Here is a 23,094-nt window from a genome sequence, read left to right on the forward strand (position 1 = left end):
GAGAACAGTGCCTGTGTCTTTGGGTAGGAAGTCCTGGGAGAAAAGGGAGCAGATCTCTGCCATTCCAGCCAGCAAAAAGCCATGAGGTTGGTTGGGGAGAGGGTGTCCCTGGCCCAGGCCTGGGGGCTGCCCCAATTGGGGCAATGCCTCTCCCATCAGGGCCTTCCTGTCCAAAAGACAATTCACGGGCCAGTTAACCTAGCAGCTGCCCAGCCTAGCAAGACGAAGCTTGAGGCTGCGAAGAAGATCAGGGGCTCCATAGCAGGAGAAGGCCAAAGGCCAAGTGCTTTTGCTCAGCTGCTCCGTCCAGCACGGCCTGAGGATGCCAAACGCCATTAAATAAGGGGGAAAGAGAGAGAGAGAAGTTCCAGTTTCACTACAGTCCTGGCAGCACAAAGTCCCACCTTTTCCATCAACCCCAAGTTCCTTTTTAAAGTTGTGATGTCGCCACTAGAGGGGTTTAAAAAAACATTTTTTCTCAGCTCTGTGCAAAGGTTGAAGCCCCAGTTCATTGGATTTTTGCTCCCAAGATTTAGGGAGGGAGACGTCTTCCCACCGGCTGTTGGGTGATGAGATTAGAAGCATCCGTAAGAGTTTGAGGAGCACTGGGAAGGTCAACTCGCGGGGCAGGTTTCCAGCCTCTGGTTTGAGGCTGCCAGTCCCAAAACAACCAGACCGACGATGTTTGCGGGGAAAAATCAAAAGCCTCAAGAGTTGAAAAGGAATCAAGAGAACAAGATCCGTGGTCTTCTCTGTTGAAATGGAGAAAGTTCCCACCTTCCATCCATGTTTCCATCGAACGGCTGAGCGTTGAGACTAACTTGTAGACTTGATTCTTAGGTTGGAGGTCAACCACGTTCCATGTCTGAATGAACGCGTTCAGCCCAGGTGGCACAACGTCTGTCCTTACGTCGGTTAAACTTGCAGCAGAAGACAAGATACATCCACAGCAAGTCCCTTTGCTTCGGTCGTCCAGAGAAGGTCCCGCCCAGAATCTTCACCGGCCAACAAGTCCACCAGAGGAAGAAGGCCATTGGGCAACGCTCAGTGGCTGGTGGCCACAGCCACGGCAACCAAGATCCAGAAGCCAAGGCTGAGAAGACCTTGAGGGGGTCCCTTGGTGGCCAGGGATGATTCAAAGCAGCAGTGGCATCACAAGTCCCGGGAAATGAGGAAAAGGAGCAGTCAATACTGGAACAAGATCACCTGCCAGGAAAATCAGAGAGAAGCTTGGGAGACGTTGCAGAGGAACCGAAGTGGGGACCAGGAAGAGGAGGGAACCACTGATCTGCCCTCCCTTTGTCCCTCCCCAAGGCACGTTCTGTCAGATAGACCCTGCTGGGAAGGTGAGCTTTGTCAGATCAGAGCAAGGCAGTGGAAGATGGCAGGAGGTCTCTTCCCTTGATTGAAGGGGCCTGAGATGAAGTCAACATGAGGCTGCTAACAGAGATGAGAGTTCCTGGAGATCAACTCGAGATGTTTGAGGAGTCCTGAAGGCTCCCAGAATCTGCTATCTGGAAGCTCCTACCTGGGGGAAGGCTAGCTAGACCTCTCTCCGTTCCAGCCAACTGAGCAGCCGGAGCATTGGAGGCACCAAAAATATAGAGAGAGAAGGTTGGTGGGAAGGCCATTCAGGAGAAGACTGCACGGTGGCCAGCTCCCTGCGTTTCCCTGCCTAGATCTCCAGCACCCAGTTCTAGGAAGAGATGCTTGGGATTGCACTGAGTCCTGTGACTCCACCTCCCCCCTTCCTACCTTCTCCCCTCTACTGGAGAGGGCTCCTTCCATGTCGGCTTTGAGGTGCACAGGGGGGGCTCCGTAGGGCAGGCGGCAGTGCATTTGTCCACACTGGACTTGACCTGCGGAGAACAAGATACGAAAACTTGGATTCGGGGTGGCAGTGGGCATAAATGGACGGATGAAAACCCCACACATACACCCCGCCCCGCATGCAAGCACCGAGGGGCTGCCACGCAGCGTGTGGGTTCAAAGGGGGAGAGAAGCACAAAGCGTGCAGGAACCGCGGCCAAGGAAAACGTCTGCCAAGTGTATTTGCAGACACAATTAAATCTTTCTTCCTTTCTGCTGCTCACTTTATCCCGCGTGTGTTTTGGGGGGGGCTATGGTGCTCAGGTTGGGCCCCCAATGCTCTGCAGCCCTCTGGTCCATCAGGAAAAGGGGGGCTCTCAACTCTCCCTCCCAAGAAGAGACTCAAGAGCTGCCTGGGGAGATTTTGGCTGGGTGGCTTCTAAGCTTCCTCATTTTTTCCTTTGTTCGCCTCCTTGTGGTCTCCTTTCCACCTCCAGCAAAACAATCCCATCAACGACTCGTAAGGCTGGCCGGCATTACCCTCCCCACCCCCCGAGGCCCAGTTCCCCCCTCTCCTCCACTTACTCTCTATGTAGCTGTGGAGGGTCACCATCCTGGCCCGCTCAGGACCGCTGAACGGGGAGTAGTGGAGGTCTTCCGGCAGCACGGAAGGGAGGCGGGATTGGGAGCCCCCCGAGGGAGGCACCGTGTGCTGAGGGGTGTGTTTTTTGTGCCGCGCTCTGCAATTCTGAAACCAAACCTGGGGAAAGAGGGAGGATCTCAGAGGGGGAGGGGGGGCGCCCCACTGATTCTGACCCCTGCAGTTGTTCTTATTTTGCCTCAGTTAAGCACCTCCAGGGAGGTGGAAGCTGCAGAGGAAACAAAGCCCCCCCAAAATCTTTCTTTGGACGAGCGGCTGGGGAGGGTGGCCAGCAGGGCGGTCAGAAGAAGGAAGTGACCGGAAACCTCAGGACCAAGGGGCTGGTGGCCACGGCTGGTCGAAGCAGGCACCCCACTACGCGGAGTCCTTGGTGCCCTCTGAGCTGCCTTGTTTTCTTGCAGACCTTTCATTACCCAACTAGGTAACGTCATCCATGTTAGGCGGGAGTGGGGTTAATTCCGCACGTAAACCGGAAGCATCAACCCTCACCTGAATAACTCTCCTGCTGAGCCCGGTCATGTCTGCCAGCTTCTGCAGCGTCTGAGCGTCTGGATTGTTATCCTGAGCGAATTGGGCTTGCATGACCTGCACGGGGGAGAGGGGGGAGAGAGATGTTAAGGTGAGACCCCCTCCCCAGTAATTAGCATCCTCCCCACCTCCCGGGTCTCTTCGTACCTGCAGCTGCTCTGCTGTAAAGGAAGTCCGGGCTCGCTTGGCCGGCTTGGGCTGGCTGTCTTGCTCGGAGGGGACTGCCCCTTCTAAAGTGATGCCATTCCCTACAAGAGAAGAGAAGAGGGGGGGTGAGATTGACCCTGGGGGGGGAGGGGCTCTATGCCAACCCCAGCACTCTGTTGAATCTCTTTCCTTTTTAACTGCGTCCTGTATTTATATATAATTCCTTTTTATGCATCTGTTTTTATCCCCTCGTAAGCAAGGTAAACCGAATACATGAAGCCTATCAAGAGAAGGGGAGTGGGAGGATTCCAGCAAAGCCAGGCTTGCTTTGCGGGTGGGGCCGAACCCTACTCAACGTCGGTCCAGAAGGAAAAAGGGGGTTTGCGCAGCCCCTCTCAGCCACATGTGCTCCAGAGTGCAGGGAGCAACCTAAGGGCTGGGCAGCGCAAGGGAGAGCCAGCCGCGTGGGAACCCACCCTCGCCCTCTGGGTTGGAAGGCAACGCTCAGGAGGGAGGTGATTACCTTGGCCCAGGCTGAAGGAATGCGCTTTCCTTCTCTTCTTGAGCGGGATGATTAATGGAAGTCAGCCTCAGAAACATCTGTTTATTTTCCTTGAACCGGGGCAGGCAAAATCGCTTTGCGAGTCCCAGAGGGAGGCTTAGGCTCCGACCGACGGACGGATGGGCTGACTTGCGTCCCCTCCCAAGAGTCCGAAGGAAAGAGTGCAGGTCATGCTGCCCCCCGGCCTCTGCCCATCACTGCCCACCAAGCTGACACGGTGCCCTGCAGGGAACTCCTGGCGTCCATGAAGCCATCCAGGGAGGAAGGCAGGCGAAGGGAGGGAGCCTCCCACCCACCCAGGCGGAGGGAGGGATGCTGAGGCCCAATAAAGAGCAGCCATCTTTGCAGATCCCCCCCAACTCTCCCGACTGGGTTGGGTTCCAGCCCAAACGGTGAGCAGCTGACCTCAAAGGCCACCTGGGATGACTATGCAAGACGGAGAGCCCCAAAGGCTGGCAAAAGGCTGGCCTTTGAGGGTGGGAAGAAGGCGCTTCTCTTCTCATGCATGCCTTCTAGAAGTTCCACCAAGTGAAGAAACACCAGCCCTGAACAACTCCTGGGACCCCCTCCGTGGCTGGAAGACCTGGAGAACTTTCCTGGTGCTCTCTCGCTTGCCTGCCACCCCTTCAACCAAACCCCTTCGCTTCCGGCCTCCAAGGTAGGCCCTCTGCATCTCCTTCCTCAGGCAGGAGGTCAAGGAGACCCCGTCCTCTCCTGCGGGGCCACCCAGAAAGCCTCTGAGCCTGGGTCCAAATCCACGCCTAACCATCTGCCGGGCCAGCCTGGCCAGGAGGAGGATGTGGCGCAAACCGGCAGCTCAGACGCCCAGCCTCCCACCGCATCCCGCTTTGGCATCTTGGTTTGATTTTGTTTTCATCTCCTTGCTTAAACCTTGTAAACAGAAACATTGATTATTTTCATTTTCAGATTTCCCCTCCTTCTTCGCCTTCCCCTTTCTCAAAATCGTTTCCATCTGCTGCGCAAGGAGGGACCATGCTCCCTCTCTCTCTCTCTCTCTCTCTTTCTCTCTTCCCCCTCTCTTTTTTGCATTTGCTCAAAGAGAGAGAGAAAGAGAGAGAAAATCTCTTTGAGTTTTTTTTTTACTTTTTAACACTTGAGCAAAGTTCTGTCTCTTGGGAGTCCTATGCGCCTGTGCATCTTGAAAAGAAGGCGGAAAGAGCCACAGTTGTGTCAACTCAACTGAGCCAAGCCTGATCTTTTCTCTGCATCTTTGTCCAAAATAAAAAACAATCTGAAAAAGAGAACTGGGGACATCTTACGATGCCCTTTCCATATAACCACACTAATGGAGAACCCAGGTCTGGCCTGCGATTTCTGGAGAGAGCAATTCGAGACAAATACAAGATACACTCTAGCTTAGACGTGAAATCACATTTAAGGGTCTTAAGCAGGGGCCTGCAACCTTAAACACTCAAAGAGCCCTTTGGACCCGTTTCCCACAGAAAAGAAAACACCGGGAGCCACAAAACCCTTCCCGTGCCTGACTATTTAGTTGAATTAAATGTTCCATTTTCTTCTGAAACTTTTCTTTTCTTGGATTTATCCATAGTTGGCCTACCCGTGGTTGAGAAGCTCAATAAATCGCGTGCTGGCGGGTGTCGCAAATTGGCAGTTGTGACGCATATTTTGAGTGACAAGGAGCCGCAGCAGAGGGGTGAAAGAGCCACATGCGGCTCCAGAGCTGCAGGTTGCTGATCCCTGGTCTTAATCAAAGATCAATATGCCTCTGGGCACTAGGGGGCAACTGAGTGGAGCCCCCTCGTGGCTGTTTCATTGCAGTGCTTAGTCGCTATTGTATAACCTGCATTTCACATTGAAATATTTTACTTGCTTTAACCAAAAGGGCTTGGACTTTAGTTTTATTGTTTCGGCTGTACGCTGCCCAGAGTCACTCTGTTAGAGTGGGGAGGTTTTTTTTTTTATATAAATCTGGTTAAGAATAGATTAGAGAAATCACCAGCAGGCCGGGTCAGTCTTAATCCCTAATCAAGGGCCATCCCTGCTGCCTCCCTTGATACGCTTGAAACGCAGTTGTGCATTTTATGTAACAAATACCTTAAGCGGTTCAAGAAGAAGAAGCGCAGATCAAAAGATAAAGTGCATGCGACAGACGAGGAAGAAAGCCGGGCTTTGTCTGTGTAGCTGCAGAACAGAGTCAGGTTTAATTCTGTATAGGCCCCAAGGACTTTTGAGAACCATGGCGCGTCTACTCCATTGTCAAGGAACCAAAGAAAAGCCAAAAGGCTGTAGGACTTGACTAACCCTTCCAGAGGGAACTCCAAGTTTTGGTTGACTCTAACCCCAAGGCCTTAAAACCCCCAAACAAAAATAAGAACCTCTTTTGGTGCTTCTACACCTACACTACTCACTGTCTCACTGCCAACTTCCCCTCTAACACAAAGTCGCCCTCTCCATTTTGCCTCCTGGATGCAAGTCAGAAGGGGACACCCCAAGTCTTCTCCATTGGACTGATTTCCACTCTCTCCATATCATCATCCTGCTTAGCTCCTGGGCACCTTGGCACATCTTGAACTCATCAGAGGAGACCCGGTCAGCCAATTTCCACCCTGTCAGCTTTGCCAAGTGCCCACCTTCACTTCTGGGCATTTTTAAACTGTTTGTCAAGGGCCAAGTAGCCCACATCCAACACCTGGAGGTCCTGGCTGCTTTCTCAGATCCTAAAGACCTGCCCACTATTCAGGAAGAGAAACCTACACCAAGTCAAAAGTAGGGGATGTCTGCCAAGCCTCAAGAGAGCGCCTGTCAAATCCTGTTTTTCTCAGTTCCTTGGTGGTTAGAAGTTGGATGGAGAGATTTTTACTCCGAAAGGCATCTGACTCTTGGCCTAAGTCAAACAGAGGTGAAGGAAGGAGAGATCTTCATGGAGGAGACCACCACACACTCAAGCTTTGGGGCCACACCAGAGCCACAAAGCACCAGGGAGGACGAGTTGAGAGGTCGACCTACCGTTCTCTGCTGCGCGCTTGAGGTTCTCCACCATGGTGTCATAGTGAATCCGACATAGCACCTTCTCCTCCACCAGGCCAAACTCTTCCCCGGTGGACAGCTGCCTCTTGCAAGAGAAGCAGGCGAAGCAGGCCAGATGGTAGGCATTGCCCCGAGCCCTCCGCACCCAGTCGCTGGCGTAGATCTGCCTCCCGCAGCGAGCGCATTTGGTACCAAACCGACTGAAAAAGAGAGGAGAAGCCGAATGGCTACGACTGTCCAAAATCGGAGCCGTTTTGTTTTTCCATCTTCCAACTTTCTGGCCCACGTGCAGAAGTGGCAAATCCCCAGGGCATCTAAATGGCAAAACATCAGCAACTCAGCATTCTCGACCCCAAACCGGACAACCTACCCAAAGGTGGTGATAAATATTAGTTTGCAGAAAACCGGTTTGTGCCATCGACTGAGATTGCTTTGCGAGCTGGTCTAAAAGCAGATATTTTGAGAATTGGGCTTTTGTGCTTAAAAAAAAAAAAGAACTTGGCCTTTAAGGAGAGGGCAGCAGCCATGCTAGTTAAAACTGTCCCTAAACAACAAGTGTCATAAAAGAGGCTAAAATCACAGGGAGGCTGCAAGGATCCCAAAATAGGGTCCTCCCGTTATTTTCATGCGAGGAGGATTTTTACAACCCTGATTCAAAATTGCCTTCTCTTCCCTTTCATTGAAATACGAAAGCGGGCAAGATTCTAGCTGTTAACCAGCTTTCTTGCAGAATGCATCAAAGGAATAACAGTTGGCTGTTCACCCTCTTCCCTAGGGCGTCCATCCTCTGTGCTTCTGCCCCTTTCCCCAAATTTTGCCTGGGTGCCCCAGTCTAAAACAGCCCCTCACTCGTCCTTCTTTGCAGACGGCTGTTGAGCACCCAAAGAGGCCGGGAGAAGGACCCTTGCATGTTTCACAGGCTTCCCTCCCATTCAACACTTCCCTCTGCTAGACACCAGTCACACACACACACCACGGGAGGGAGGGGGCTTCGCTTTCTGTACGTTCCCCTCCATGGAAGGGGTCTGATTCTAATGAAAGGGAGAGCCGAGGAAAAGAATGCATGCACAATACATTCTTTGGCTCACTTGTTTGAGTGATCACAGGCTGCTTGGAAGCGCAACGCACACAACCGCAGGCGGCCGTGAGATGCCGGCCAGGAGATGCTGAGGACTAGCCACCTTCTGACACTCCCCTCTGCACCCGCCGACTTCCTGAGCCTTCACACACAGAGCAGAGCAGAGCAGATTGAAGGTCCTTGTTGCAGAAACTAACAAGCAACTAAAAGCCCTCAAGATTCAGCTCCCCAAAAATATAGCTGGCTTCTGACAAAAACCACCCATTTTTTAATTTTTTATTTTTTTTACCAAAGACAGAGATGGGGAGAGCTCACGAGGTCCCCAAACCATGGTCAGTAACTAGCAGCTGAAATTGGTCCTGGAGAAAATCACCTGAGTTGGCACCTATCTGATCCTCCATCCTTTTAAAGGCCCAAGTGATACAGAAAAAACTTTTTTAAAAACACACTCCACCTATTAAAAGGGTTTTGTCCCAGAGCAGACACAATGCCAGTGGTTTTTTTTAATTTTTCTTCAAGGGGGGGGCAGAAACAGGGAGGGACCAATGGCTAATTTCCTACATTTGGGGCATGTAGTGAGCCAGTAATGGGATGCTCGGTTTAGATGCCCCCACAAACAAAGGGCCCTGATAATTAATTTTTCATTCCTGTTTTGGGAAAAGCCCAGATCTTTGTCAACAAAATAGCTGCTCTTTCAGACTGCATTAAAGACGAAAGATTTTTTTTGGGTGAAATTTATACCACCTATCTCACTCTGTAACCTTAACTAGAAGTTGCCAACATTCTCAATTAATAGATTTCAATACATAGATTATAACTGATATTCATCACAGAGGACATTTTACCCAATTAATAGCATTACTTAATTATGTCTTTCTGCATTCTCTGTCTCGCATACAGAGAGGCTCCTTTCTAAAGACCATCCTCTTTTTTTAAAACAGGAGTTTAGACTAATACATTTGCCTAAATATTTAACAAAGAATTTCTATTCTTCTAAAACTTGTCCGGTATGGACACGGGGCCGTTTAAAAAAAAAACTCAAAGCATTTTGAAGAATCATTAAGCACAAGAAGAAAAAATAAAACCTGGCAGATGCTAAAGAAGGCAAAGTAAATATGACACAGTAATAATCAGATGGGTTATTACTGAATTTTTCAGTAATCAGGTGGCTTATTACTGAATTTTTCTTAAAACGAGGTAGGCCAAATATCCTGGTTATCACAGCTCTAAGGAAGCCTCAGGATCTGCTCCCTCAGCCCAAACAAGGTCGAGCAGCAGCGGATCCAAGGTGAGAGGCCAACAGACTCACGCCGTCTGACTGCCCTCTCTGAAATTCTCCTGCGGCGTTCGCTCTTCAGACGCAGCCAGGCAACAATAGTGAAACAGCCCTGATTTCAGGTTTAAATTAGCGCTCTGCACTTAAATTTGGCACCACGCTAAATCGGGATGCGTTTAATTTAAACAAAAGCCTCTAGAACCCGTTTTGAACGCCAGGACTTAGCGTGGAAGAAGCTGGGATAAAAAGGAGCATGTTGTTTTCTTTTTAAATGGCTGGGACCAGAAAGTCCTTTGAGGCCTTCCCGAGTGAAAGCAGCTCCAATTTTTAAAAGAAACGAAGACACGCTCCGTCCCCCACACCAACTCTGCTTTATCAGGCTGTGATGCTGGTGAAAGGATTTGGGGAGTGAGGACTGGATAACAGAATAAGGTAGAGGAAACTGTCACCCAAAAAATGGTGCTCATGTTTGCAGAGACCCACATACTGAAATCTCTGGCACAGCACAGAACCACTTCCACTGAAAACTCTCGGCTGCCCGCATTCCCAACATCCTCTTCTCTCATCTATTTAATGCTGGGAATTATCTTTAACACAACTGAAAGAACTCCCTTCTTTTGCTTTCTTTTTGAAAAAAAAAATGTGAACATAATAAAGACTAAGAAAGAAATGGGGCTGTCAATTGACTATCTCATGAATAACCAAACGTCATCTCATTACTAAGAAGAAATTCCACTGCGCCAAATGGATCTCCATAAATAACTACAGGATAGTGGCCACACGGGTAAACCCTCTGTTTACAGGTACCTCTACTTCCCTCTAATATCTATTGTGGCCCCTCAGTTAATAGCCTTGCACAGAACAACCCTGTAAATCCACAGTGGGCTAAACACCTCAACAGACAGACCAAACACCGGCTGAGATTTTGCATTCCAAAATCTTTCAGTAACTAGTTATCCCCAGATAACTAAATAAAAAAAAATATTATGCAAAATTTCAAGAAACCACCATAGCGATCTCAGGATATTCCTCAGCATTCCAGATCTCATTTAATTATAAATTGACTTTCAAACATCTATTGCCAAACCTGATCAAAAATCCCTTTCCGGTCTCCTAGAGACAATTTTGTGAAGCTGAAACCTGGAAGGAAGGAAGGAAGGAAGGAAGGAAGGACGGACGGACTCAGGGAACAGACCTTCCTGATCATAGACACCACCGTAAATGAGGGACCAGACTTCTGTTCTCCTAACTTGCTAATGATTTTATTTCATTAACTAAACCGCTGGCGGACGCCATCATGAAAGTGCCCTCCAATTTTACAGGCAGAAATCTTAGCCCAAGAATTAATCCTCTGTCACCCATCTTAATATCCAGAACCAAGGCAATGAATAGCATGTTTTTCCTCTGGTGCATTTCTCCTTTCCCTTTTCCGTGATTGATGTGGGCAAGAAATTAAAAACCCAAAACTGGGGGGGCGGGGAACCCAAAACTGGGGGCCAAGAGAGGTGATTCTTTTTTTAAATCCCTTACCCCAGAGGGATTGCTAATATTAGAAATGACGTCTGCCCCTTCTCTTTATTACCACTGCCAGTTCCTTTTCCACGGAGAGCGAGGGAGCCCACAAATCTGGAGAGACGGTTCTCAGAGGCAAAGGCCACGGGTGGGCAGATCCCTGGCCAGCCTGTAGAGGCTCTGAAGGATCTTCCCAGCCTGCCAGGGAGGTCGGCAGAGCTTGGCAAGAGGCTCGAAAGAAGGAAGAAGGGAGGCCCTGATGGGAATCCTGCTCCCCGCTTCCTTTTTGGGGTTCTCCCACGGGGTGTCCCAGGCGGCATCTTGGTTGAGAGCACCAGGGCCGGCACTGCACCCACATCGCTTCCTCTTCAGAGATCACCATCAGGCACAGCTGGGTCCGTCCGTCCCCCGTCCCCCCCATTAGGATCACCCGGGATCATCCGCCTTCAGCACCTTAAGTCCTTTGGGATTTCTGGAGAGGCGGAAAAGGAGGGATCGATTCCAGAAGCAGCCGGGCGGGCGGGCGCCCCGAAGGACGCCGCGGCCGAGGTCGACCGCGGAAATCTCTCTCACCTGCCCCGGAGCGCAAACCCCACCGTTTCCCTTCTGTGCGGCGCGCTCCCCACCATCCCGCGGCAGGATTCCCACGAGGTTAAAGCGCTCCCGGGTCAGGAAGCCGGCAGGAGCGGCGATCACCGCCGGGCAAGGTTCCCGATTCTGCTCCGCCGCCCCCTTTGCCTTTGGGGATCTTCGGGGGGTCGTAGAGCAGCGCCCCTCCGCAGGGCCGTCGGCCGCCCGCGCTCGGCCCTCCGTGCCCGGCTCCCTTCGGCCGAGGGAAGTTCTCGCCCGACTCGCCCAGCCCGAAATTCTAACGTGGGTTTCCTCCACCCGGTTTTCGGAGTTGGCTCGACCCGCCGATGGCGCCCAGCGGAGACGGTGCGCTGGGTTCGCTCCAGGCTGAAAGGAGCCCGACCCGCGTCCTTCCGTCGAGGGGATTTCGCAGGGGACCCGTTATAAATCAACCAGTTTCACCTACACGCGGATCCCCCCGCGATCGTCAGAAAGCAGCTGCTTCCCCAGGAGAAAGGTAGAGCGCACCCCCCCCCCCAGTTTAGAAACGGGGGAAGGGAGATTCCTAGCCGGAGATCGGCGGTTGGGGTCCGACCAGTCCCGGTGCGAAATCCGATCCGAATTGAGTCAAAGGGCCAAAACTGCCCGCTGCCCCTTCCTTGCCCTCCCACGGGATTAAACGCGCTCTTCCCCCCCCCCGCGCCAAGGTGGCTTGTTTCAGAAGAACCCCGAAGCGGTCCCACCTGCCAAGCGAGAGAGGAGAGGACCCGGCAGGTCCGCCGGTCGGAATTCAACGAAATAAAGCGGTTCGCCAAACAAAACCGGCCGTCGAAGAACTAGCAAGGAACTTGGGGGCGATTCTGACCGAGGGGGGGTCGCGCCTGCCCCGCCGGTGCAGCCAGGTCGGCCCCTCCGAAGAAAACGCCTTTCCAAAGCCGCCTTTCCTTCTCCTCCTTCCCAGCGGGCGAAGAGATGCGGTCCAAGAGGCGCATCTCCCGGCGGCGAAGCGCGCAATACTACTGTATTTGGAAAAACGAATTTTTCCCTCCCCGTCACTTCAGGGAAAACGGAAGGGGAGAAGGTGGCCCAGGCCAATCCGGATTCCTTCCGAATCTTCCGAAACGAAACCTCTTCGGAAAGGAGATTGCGCCGTTCGCAAACCCGCGGAGAGGAGGCGGGAAGGGAAGGCGATGGCACCCTCCGCCAGGGCCCCGGGAATTTTGGGCCCCTGGCTGAGCTCTCCTCGAAAAACCCAGCGCCCTCGGGCAGCGCCTGCTCCAAGTATCTGTTCGCCCGCCTGCCCTCTAGATCGCCCCGCAGGTCGGTCGGCCGGCCGGCGGTCCCAGAGATTGCGGCGGAGGGCGCCCCTCCCGGCCCATCGGGGCTCTGGACGCCAGAAGCCACGCGCCCTTTCGGCTCCTCCAGCCGGGCCGGGCCGCTCAAGCTCCAGAGTTTGGCGAGGGCGACGCCAAGATGTTCAAAGGGTCCGCTCCCACTTCCAGGGCTGCGAGGCAGAGAGCCAGAAGCGGAGCAAGGGGGAAAAGAGGGGGGGGGGAGGCGGCCTTGGGGTCCTGGAATCGGCCTCCAGTCACCGCAGTGGGAGGAGATTGCCGGCACCGCAATTAAGCTCCCCTCCCCCCCCGCCCTGACTTTTTTGCCCCGCGGCTGCAGAGGAGATCGGAAGGGCCAGCCGGGTTGCGGGCGCTTCGGGGCTCTGGGCCGCGGGGCTCTTCCGTCCCTTCCCAGGGAGGGGTTAGCTTGGCAGGGGCCCCCAGCTGCAGCGAGCCTTCCGCTTGGCCTGCAGCGGCCGTCCCCAGGGAAAGCCGCTGCTGTCGGCTCGGCTCCTTTCCCACGGTCGGCGGCGGAGCTCGCGGAAGGAGGCGAACAGAGGCTCCATCCGGAGCAAGGCCCCGTCTAAGCGGGGAGAAGCCGGCCCTGCCGTCGCCTTTCGGGTGGGCCCCGCGCGGGCCGGCCTGGCCTGGGCTCCCGGGGCGCCTCGCCCTCCCTCTCCGCTGGGGCTCCCCGGGGCGCCTACCTGAAGTAGTCCACCTTGCAGAAGATCTCCTGGTTCTTGACGTAGCAGCTGCTCTGCTGGCGGAGCGGCGTCCGGCAGACCGAGCACTCCAGGCAGCGCGCGTGCCAGGTCAGGTTGTTCACCTGCGGGCGACGGAGAAGCGCGCTAGGCGAGGCCCGGCCCGGCCCGGCTCCCCGCCCCCGCCCGCCCGCGCCCTTACCTTCAGCAGGTAGCGGTCCACGATCTCCAGGCCGCAGCTGGAGCAGAGGCTCTTGGCGCCCGGCGGCAGCGAGGACGAGGCGGAGGAGGGCGGCGAGCAGACGGACGGCGTGGACGGGGTGCTGGCGGCCGAGCGCGCCTCCTCTTTCTCCAGGGCGCCGGCCAGAGCCTCCCCGTCGGGCTGGGCCTGCGGGAGCCCGAGAGAGCGAGCGGCGGGTCAGCCGCGGACAGCCCCCCACCCGAGCCCGCCACCAGACGGGCTCCGTCCTCCCCGTCGGAGGCTTACCATGGCGGAGGAGAGCGGCGGCGGCGGCGGCGGGCTCCGTCCGGGGGGCTCCAGCCCCCCACCTACAGCCGCCCCGTCTGGACGACGAAGCCCAACTTCGGAGCGGCCATGGGCTCGGCGTCCAGCGACGCGCGGCGGGCGAGGCGGAAAGCGCGGCGCGTCTGAACCAGCCAGCGGGGGCGGCGGGCGGGGAAGGGGGGGAGGAGAGGCGAGGAGAGGCGCGTGGAGGGGGGGCACCTCGGGCAGCGGCTCCGGAGGCAACCGCAGCGCGCCCGCTCGCTCTGCCCAGCCAGAACCGCAGCGGCACCACCCGCGCCTCCGCCGCGCCTCCTCCTGCTTCCCCAAGTCGCCGCCCCGAAGCACCTGCATTTAGCCCCGCCGCCGGGCCGGAGAGGCGCGCGCGCACCTGGCAATCAGCCTGGCTTGAAGGGGGGGGGCGCAAGGACCGCACGCCAGGCTCCCCTGCCCTTGTTCTCCCTCCAGCGACGGAAGAGGGACCCCCCCCCAAAAAAAGGATAAGGGCACCTCTCTCCTCCCAGAGGTTACATGACTCTCCATTCCTCCCCCCCCACCCAGATTTCCTGGTGCTCAACAACCACCAGTTTCCCACCCCCCCCCCATCCCCAGTAGCCAGAGATACCTGGAAAGAGAGGGGGAACCTGAGCACCTCCCCCACTGGAAGGCCCCCTCCCCTCTCCAAAACTCTCCTTGAACCCTGGGGGGAAATGCAGGGCAGGATCCTGGCTACCAGATTCCCCCAGGCTAGACCAACAAGGACCCCCGTCGGACCTCCCCCTCCCCAAGCAGAAGGACCCGGTTCTCCAAAGAGCAGGACAGCCTGGTTCTCCCTGGAGGCTCCCTTCTAGCCTCCCACCGCCCACCCCTTCTCAACACCACCCCACCTGCTTTCCAGGCTCACCTCCGTCGAGGGCTGCTCGCCTGGGGGCTCATTCTTCCAGAACATGGGGGGCACCATAAGGAGCTCCCCTCTGCAGCCGCGGCCGCCCAGACGCGACTCACTCACCCACCGCTGCGCACAGCTGCTGGAGAGGACTTTTCCCTCCTTCCCCCCTTTTGCCTGGGACGACCCCCCCTCCGCCTCCAAGTTCCTCCTTCCTTGCTTGCGGCAAAGCAGGGCGGGGAGGAAGGAGAGGCGCAAGGCGATAGGGAGGCAAGGTCTCGGCCTCCCCTTCTTGACAGAAACCCAAGAGGAGGACAGAGCCAGCCCCAGAGGATGTGGAGAGTTCTTTCCAGGGCCGAGGAGCATCAGCACAGAAGGACTCGGGCTAAGCCCCTGTGACTTATGTACTATGACACCGTACCCTACATCTATCATTAAGTGTTGTACCTTACGATGCTTGATGAACGTATCTTTTAGGTACACTGAGAACCTATCTACCAAAGACAAATCCCTTGTGTGTCCAATCACACTTGGCCAATAAAAAATCCTATTCTATTCTATTCTATCATTCACCTCCCAGGTAGAAGCACCTGGTCTGGGAACATACCTGCCTGCTTCCTGTGAAGAAGACTGGGAGTCCTCCCATTCACAGGGGACAATCCCAACAGGTTGCCCAGCTCCAGAAGGGCCTCAGCCCACCTTGGGAGTCACCTGGGTGCCTCACCTGGGAGCTAGCTCCAGGGAATTGGCAGAAGAGAAACCTGTCTTTTGCCTAGATGGCCGTTTGTGTGTGTGTGTCTGTGTCTGTGTGTAACCAGATAGGACACAAGGGCCCCGCTGTGACTTTCCCTGAAGCCACTTTGGAGGAAGTAACCGGAGATGTCCAGGGCCCAGACAGAGGATCATCACCCTGATTGGGACTGACACCCAAACAGGGAAGGGAAAGAAGGGGAGGTTGTTTCAAGACCGGCCGGCCACTCTGCTTCTCCACAGGACAGAGGAGGCTGGGCAGAGACCGCATGCCCGTCTGGTCCAACGCCAACCTTCCCAAGTCGCTGCAAGGCTTCAAATTTAGCCAAGGACTTCTTTGGGCCTCCTTCCTACCCTGCCCTACTGTTGTGGTCTGCCAGCAGCCCGTGGAACTAGCAGCGGAGTTGGACAGTGAGGAGGCTAGGGAGGACCATGGGCCAGTCCTGGAGTCTGGGGAAGGCCCAGAGGAGGGCTCTGCGTCGGGGGCAGAGATGGGGCCAGGGCCATCTGGGAGTGATGCACGGACTCTGGGGCCTCCAGAGTCGGACAGCAGAGAGGCAGAGGAACAGGAGGAGTCTGTTCCTAGTACACGCATGTGCAGAGCTGCCAGAAGGCAAGAGCAACTAAAGCAAAACGGACAACTCAGGAGTAAGGCCAGATGATTGGCCCCTCCCATAAGGTTTAAAAGAGCAGCGAAGGCTCTTTAGCAACGTTGCTAAATCTGTTTTCCAGTTGGCAGCTCGTTTCTGAACTTTGTGGGGCTTTGCCAAGAAAGGCCTTTGGCAGGGTGCCAAAGATGATAAAAGGTTTGTGATAAACGCGAAAGACTTTTTCTGAAGGACTTGTTTTGAAATTAATTTGGACTAAGCTGGGAATGAAGTAATTCTCAGCTGTTATAATAAAATAGTTTTGTTTGAGACTAATTGTGTCCTGTAATGACTAAGTGAGCCTAGGTCACAACACCTATCAGGGTTGAAATCCAGAAGCACCCCTTAATCATAGAAGAGTCAGTGTGATTTGAGGGAGGTGAAGATGCTCATTAAAAAAACATTCTTTGCAGAAAGAGAAATGTGAAATGTAAGAGGTGGATCTGGCTACCAAAATCTTCGAGCATGTCTTCTCAAAGGCTGCAGGTGGTTTTTGGGCAGAGGAGTGGAGTGGTTCCTCTCGTCCTCCCTTCTTCTCTACCTAGCCAGAAATTCCCTCAACGGCTCATATGACATATAATCGGGGGGGGGGGGGGGGGTTGTCCTCTTCTTTAATTACTTGTACGTGGTAGTTTCTCTCCATGGAGGGTCTCCAACTGCCTCCTCATCACAAGAGCTCCCAGCGTCTTTCCTCCCAGCATCCCTGGCTGCTCCTAAGGCTAACATTTTCCCTATTTCTCCACTCCAATTCTTTGGCTGGTCCTTCCCATGCTTAATCACAGACATTTTGTTTTTTTAAAAAAATCACCCCAATTCTGATTAATTTACCAGTTTTGAAATTAGAGACTTTGATAAATGATCCAAGTTTAACAAGGTGCACTTTTAAAAGTTTATTCCTGTGATGTTCCCTTAAAAAAAAAGAAAAAGAAAAAAAAAAGAATGGATACACCGATGCCCAGATGTGTTCAATGCAGCTGTTACTCACAGACAAATATTACCAATTTCATTGCCCCCTTTCGGAGTTTCCTGGGTTTCAAGGTGCAAGAAACTCTGATTTTCTCTTGCTTGGAAAGATCAGGCAACCGAAAGCACCTTTTTTTCTACTGGATAGAGAGAATATTCTGGACAGACCATCAGTTCATCAGAACTCTTTGTTATCTTCAGGTCAAAACAAATACTGAAGTGGTGAAAACATACTGAAACACGCAAACACATGTCTTGGACTTTGGAGCTGCATTTAGCTAGCCACACGGGAGTGGGGGGGGGGGGGAATCTGGTTTTACTACTAAACCAGTCGAGTTTGTTGGAGAAGTTCTACACAGATTTATGGATGTGTTACAATCGGTTTCCTCCGAAGAGTGTTGACTTCCGTGTGTGCAAAGGAGCAGCAGTCCCACACAAGGCCAAGACGGGGCAGCGCCAATCCTGGCTTTCCATCAGCCGAGAGTGCCAGAGGACGGTGCCGACAGCACCCCTCATCATCTCTTGGACTTCCAAGCAGCTCTGGAGTAGGGGCCAGTCCGTTTTTTCTCGGGGGCCTTGAAGTAGGTGTAGGGGGCCGCCGGTGGAAACTCCGCGTCGGGATTCTCCGACATCATTTTCAGCTTGGTTTCAATGGCTTTGATTTTTGTACTGACGCTGCAGAGTGAATTAGAGAGGCGGCTGAAACGTCATCCTGTCTGTGGCCTGGATTTAGAGTCAGAAGCCCATGCATGCAGGAGCTAGTTTCCCATCCACCCCCCCAGCTGTCTCTGGGTTCAAGCCACACCCTCCTCCAGGTCCTTTTTCTTTAATCGCCCAATCCCCACACGTGCTCCCGTGGCTGTGAGTCCCACATGCTCACTCCCTCAGAGGTGCATTTAATTCTGCAGATTGAGGTTGTCCGGTTGCTGGGAGAAAGCTCTGCTGATGGCTCATTCCTCCAGAAGAGCCCCCGGCGCTGTCCCTGGCCCCTCTGAATAGCCAGGTGACACCACGTTCATTCAAGGATTTGAGGTTAGCAAATGAAGGTGTTCCTGTGTTCTGTGCTACTTGGCACTCGGCGAACCTCAGCTGCCCTGTCTCCTTTTCCCCATTTTATATAGAAAAGTTCTTTTTAGATAACAATTCAGCCACAGCTAGCCATGACACACGATACACGGCAAAGTTGTTATTGGTTGAAAGGCAGCTAAGAAGTACCATTACCAGGAAACCCATGAAATAAAATAATGGGAGCTCGCAAGTTCAGCCTTTTCAAAGTCAGCTTTACTTCCGACCGCAGTGCCAGATAAAAGTCCGCAAAAATGAAGCTTGCGTCCTTTCCCTATTCAGCCATAAAGCTTGAAGCTTCTTCAAAAGAAAACTCTTTAAACTAGGGGAAGCCAGATGTTAGGACGGAGAATGTCCAGGACCAAAAAAACCCTCTTCTGCTTTTCGGGGGTCCTGTCTGTTCTAGCTGATTGTCAAAGGACCGTTTCCCCCCCTCCCACAATTAAGAGGCAGACCTTACCTCAGGTTGGACTGGGGGGTCTCGGTGCTGGAAGACGGCTCCAGGCTGATGGGAAGGGTCTTCTCGTTCTTATTCTGGTCATACCTCTGGCAGGGAGGGGGGAGAAAGAGCAGAAATTAACCCCCCAGCTGAAGCAGGCATGTCCTTGTGGCCCTTCAGACGGTGGCACCAATGGGCTATTTTTAGTCATGATGGAACCTCACGGGAGGTCAAGTAATATTGGTTAAACTCATTAAAAAAGCAAAGGTTGGTTTCCACAGGGCTTTTCCCCTGTGGCTGTTTAATAGGCAACCGGCCTCAGGAAGTCTTCCTCAAGACCGTGTGCTGGACATGAAGATTGTTGTGCAGCTCAACCAACTTCACAGAGATGTGAAGGAACAGCAGCCTGTTGTCGGGGGGAAGAAAGTGGGGCCTACTCTGACACTGGCAGAGACAGGGAACAGGCTCACCTTGACCTGGGCGTGAGCCCACCGCACTACCAGCTTCTTGGAGAGCGCCAGCTTCCCGTTGAGGCAATGGATGGCCTGTTCTGCCTCCTGAGGGAGAAAAAAAAAATCCCTTGAGAAAGGCTGCTGGGCCAGAGAGACGTCTGAAGGCCTGACCTAAGTGAAGCAAAGGCTCAACCTACCTGCTTGGTCTCGAAGTTCACAAAGCAGTAGCCCCTGGGCTGCCCCTCCAGGACTCCCGACTTATGGAAGAGGAAGTCGAACTGCTTCACTTTGCCGAATTTCTGCAGGAGTTTGAGGAGGTGATATCTGGAAGAGAGGATAAAGGAGATGAACAATTCTGTTATGGAAACCCAATTAAAGAAGAAAAGCTACGTTTGTCCTTTCTTTCTTTTTTCTCTTCTTTTTTTTTTGCCTGAAGGCATTTCAGGACGGCGGCCAAAAGCTGACGTCCAGGGTCAGGTGGCCAAATGGAATATTGTAGGGCCAACACGGGGTCATCGGGGACCTTTGGGGAGTGAAGGGAATCCACAGCTTCCCTGGCCAGCTGTACCTCTTCCTGTGGGATCCCACCAACGCAGACATTTCCTTGAAATGACTGAGAAAATTCCAGGAATGGAAGCAGTCTCTCAAAGCAGGTAATCACAGATATTTTCCAGGAATGGGGTGTGTGTGTGTGTAAGCTGGCCCAATTTATAAAGTAAGGAAAAAAGAAAATGGAAAAAAGCGAAGAGAAAGCAAAAAAAAGTGTGAGAAAAGAGTTGAAGAAAAGTAGAGAAAAGGCAGAAAAGAGGTGGCTTCTGATATTCTTCCGGACAATTATAAGTACAGCCATATTTTAACCTCTCTCTCTCTCTACAGTTAAACCACAATACTCTTTTTTCTATAATCTATCCTTATATGGTAGCTAATTTGCGGGCATCGTCCCTACAATAAGCCGAGAAACATTTTGAGCCACGAAGACATGCCATATAACTTAGGCTTACTTATTTCTGGAAGTCATCTCAAGATTTATTAGCTATTGTTAGAAGCATAAAAACACCCCTATTCTCCCTCTGCCCCCTGCCTCCCCCCCCCACTATCTCCTCTCTTTGGCAAATGTGCTTGTTTTCCTTAGTCCCAAACGGCCGCAGCTCATCCTGTTCTCAAAACGAAAAACATCTAGCAACTCGCCTTGAGGAACCTGACTAGATTTCCTTTGGCAACTTTGTGGCCTGTTTGTCTGGGTTCATCAGCCTGAAATTCATCCGAATTCAATGTGGGGCTTTCCCTGGGTTGCCTCCCAAAAGTGCAACGGAGGAAAGCGGCAATTTCCAAGTCTCCCTGCTTAAATTCCAGGCCAGGGGAAAGGCAGGGAAACGTTCAGTCACATCCACCCGAGTGCCAGGGAATGAGCTTGTGAATCCCCAGGCTCAGTGACGGCAGGATTCTGGTATGGGCGGTTAAGAATGTCCCTGGCATCTTTCCTTGCCCACTTTGCCTAGTCCATTTCTGACTTTCTTCTACCACAAGATGAACATATCTGGAGTCTAAAGAAAAAGAAATGACAGGCAGGAGTTCGAATGTTTGGTTAATATAGGATCCTCTCTCCACAGAGCTGCTTGTTGTGGAACCTACGACACTCGATTTCGGGATTCTCAAGGAAAGAATATTATTTAGGGCAAATTGTCATGCTAGACAGAGAAGCAACAAAATAGTTGTTGAATTCCTGAATCTGTATTTGCACAGATCTTGCTTTGTTGATTAGGAGCTACCTGTAAGTATTTGCCTCTACAAATCCCTCTCTCTGCCCGATTCTCACTTCCCACTTCCGACATTGTTGACCGTTACTTACAAGGTGCTAAAATCGTTTCTGAGTAAGGGAAGAGCTGCATTACAGACAGGGAACAGGAAGTCGGGCTGCTGAAAATTACCAGAGCTATTTTGATGGGGTACCTGGGACCAGAAGCCCCAGGCAGAGGAAGGAGAGTAGGCCCCGTTCCTACTTCCTGCCATCCAAAACACAGGCCAGACAATCTGTCCAAGTCCCATTTCCTTTTCCGCCAGTTTTCCTCCTGGCACCCTAAGCGCTATTCAAATGCCGAGTTGAAGGTTGCTTCAAACAATGCTCGTCTAAGGATATGGGAATGGCCCCAGCCACATGCTAAAGCCATTTACGCGAGGACAATTCCTCAGGGTGGACCTTCAAGGGAGAGGTGGAGAGGCCTCTTGCCTGTAAAGAGGCCCCCCTCGCTTCCCTTAAGGGAAGCAATGCAAACAGGTTTTATCAACACAGAAGGGCAGAATTCTCACCTGGAAGACAGGTGAACGGAAGCAAACTGAAACTCACAAAAGTGGGCCAGAAAGGGCACCGCGGAAGCTTCTGTTCTGTTATTCTGAATGGGTGAAAATACTGAGGGAGGTAAATTCTGTTGTGCCATAAAACGTAAATCAAGTGGGCTCAATGCCAAAGGTTCCATTTTGCACCTGATTGGGAGACCTCAAAGGGTTTTCGTACCTTCATCAAATTGCACATCATTTTGCAGAAACTAAAAACTCTAAGCAACTGCTGTAATAGCCAGGGCAGTGATGCACACAATGCCTGTTTTTTTTGGATGGAATCTCAGATTCCCAAGCCTGCCAATCCAACTGGCCCCGTCGGTACGCTTGTGTTCGGAGATGCTTTTAACTTCCAAAAAACTTCACAACACAAATTCATGCGCTGAAAAGCCTCCCTTTTTGCGAGCGCCCATCAGTTGAGCAGCCGCCACAAATTGCTCAACCCCGAGAAGCCTCAGCAATACAAACACTGAGCCAAAAAATGGTAATTAATGCAAAACAGAGAAGAGGCCGGTTAGCGCAGCCCTGAATGAATCCTCGTCAAGAGGGCATTAATGACGGATTCCCACTTAGAGGCGCGATTAGGACCCTGCCCAGCTGAAAAGAAGAGCACTTGGAACAAAAAAAGCACTTGCCGATGGGAGAAGAAGACGGAGCCGGGCAAAAATTGCTTCCACAGCTGAGAGGCAGACAATATCGGGGAGATAAGACAAGACAGCCACTTGGAATGCATAAATCGGAGATTGTTTGGCAAAGTGGGGGTGGGAGGGGGAGGAAAAACGGTTGTCCCAATGCCGCTGGCTAATCTCCCTCCCGGCAATCAAGCTCGCCTCCTCCTCCTCCTCCTCCTCGGTGTTTAATTGCCCCACTTCAAGGGGCTCAAACATGTTACCAGGCAATTTAAATGCACTAATCATGGGAGGCCAAGGGAATGTCAAACGTGCACCCACTTCGTGTTTGATGCCACCAGAAACAGAGCGGGTGGGGGGGGGGGGAGCCACAGGCAGCTGCAGCCTTAGAGATGGTGGGGTGGGGGTGAGTTTGCCTTTGCTCCTTTGGAGGGGGCTGCACAGCGCTCCCCCCACCCACCCACCCACCGGGGTCCTGATCAAGGGGACAAAGGCCAGCCGTCCCAGGCAAGGAAAGGGGCTCAGCAGCAGAACAGCCCCAAGAGGGGACCCGAGGAGGGTCTCTTGCCCGGGGAGGGGGGGGGGCTGCAATTGCTCCCTTGGAGGGCTTCCCCACCCCACCCCAGTGGACCAAGGCAAGGAAAAGGGGTTCAGAAACAATCCAGAAAGAGGGGCTGCTGGGGAGGGTCTTTTGGCTGGGGAGGGAGGGGGGTCTTTCCCCCCACGGGGTCCTGAGGGTGGGGACCAAGGCCAGCCGTCCCAGGGGCTCAGAAGCAGCTCGGAGAGGGGATGGTGGGGAGGGGGGGGCGGCAGGAGACACCAGGGGGTCTGCCTCCCTCCTCCTCCTCCTTCGGGTGGGGGGGGGCTTGGCTCCACCCCAGAGGGGCTGAGGGGCCGCCCTGCCCCCCCAACCACCGCCCCCCCCCTCTCCTCCCCGGCGGACTCACTCGGTGATCTTGGGGTCGAGGTTCCCGATCCACAGGCGGTGCCCGTCCTGCAGGGCCCCCTCGGACAGCAGCGAGGCGTTCTCCAGGCGGAGGCTCTGCGGAGGGGCTCGGCCCGCGCCCGCCATCCGGGCCCCACGGTTGTCCGCCCCTCCGAGCCTCCCGAGAGGGCGAGTGAGGAAGACCCCGCGCCTCTGGGCATGTGCAGAGTGCAGCCCCCTTCTGCTCCTCCTCCGCGATCGCCGCCTCCTCCTCCTCAGCGCCTCTCTGCTCCGCGCGCGCGTCACTCCCCCGCGCCA

General features: G+C 53.5%; 2 protein-coding genes across 2 annotated transcripts; both read right to left on the reverse strand.

Moving 5' to 3' along the window:
• Positions 1-516: 516 nt before the first annotated feature.
• On the reverse strand, positions 517-14,647 carry LHX6 (LIM homeobox 6). The gene is made up of 9 exons (XM_070955662.1): positions 14,591-14,647; positions 13,387-13,572; positions 13,188-13,309; positions 6,696-6,916; positions 3,146-3,246; positions 2,960-3,055; positions 2,395-2,569; positions 1,756-1,859; positions 517-1,206 (listed from the first exon to the last, which is right to left on the reverse strand). Exons 1-9 carry the CDS (start codon positions 14,645-14,647, stop codon positions 1,186-1,188), a joined length of 1,083 nt encoding a protein of 360 aa, XP_070811763.1. The 3' UTR covers positions 517-1,185.
• Positions 14,648-16,834: 2,187 nt separating this feature from the next.
• Positions 16,835-23,082, reverse strand: RBM18 (RNA binding motif protein 18). Its single transcript, XM_070955603.1, has 5 exons — positions 22,799-23,082; positions 19,086-19,212; positions 18,907-18,993; positions 18,458-18,543; positions 16,835-17,607 (listed from the first exon to the last, which is right to left on the reverse strand). The coding sequence occupies exons 1-5, from the start codon at positions 22,921-22,923 to the stop codon at positions 17,448-17,450; spliced, it is 585 nt and encodes a 194-aa protein (XP_070811704.1). The 5' UTR covers positions 22,924-23,082; the 3' UTR covers positions 16,835-17,447.
• Between the last annotated feature and the right edge of the window lie 12 nt (positions 23,083-23,094).

The sequence above is a fragment of the Pituophis catenifer genome, unplaced genomic scaffold, assembly GCF_029215685.1.
Source record: "Pituophis catenifer annectens isolate HBS135680 unplaced genomic scaffold, rPitCat1.0.hap2 SCAF_17, whole genome shotgun sequence".
Taxonomy (NCBI): Eukaryota; Metazoa; Chordata; class Lepidosauria; order Squamata; family Colubridae; genus Pituophis; species Pituophis catenifer.

Coding starts and splice junctions, on each gene's coding strand:
- LHX6 (XM_070955662.1), bottom strand. CDS start 14,647: ATGGTGCCCCCCATGTTCTGGAAGAATGAGCCCCCAGGCGAGCAGCCC. Junction 13,573..14,590: donor GCGAGCAGCCCTCGACGGAG/GTGAGCCTGGAA, acceptor GGGCTCCCGCAG/GCCCAGCCCGACGGGGAGGC. Junction 13,310..13,386: donor TGGACCGCTACCTGCTGAAG/GTAAGGGCGCGG, acceptor CGTCGCCCGCAG/GTGAACAACCTGACCTGGCA.
- RBM18 (XM_070955603.1), bottom strand. CDS start 22,923: ATGGCGGGCGCGGGCCGAGCCCCTCCGCAGAGCCTCCGCCTGGAGAAC. Junction 19,213..22,798: donor CTCGACCCCAAGATCACCGA/GTGAGTCCGCCG, acceptor CCTCTCTTCCAG/ATATCACCTCCTCAAACTCC. Junction 18,994..19,085: donor TGAACTTCGAGACCAAGCAG/GTAGGTTGAGCC, acceptor TTTCTCCCTCAG/GAGGCAGAACAGGCCATCCA.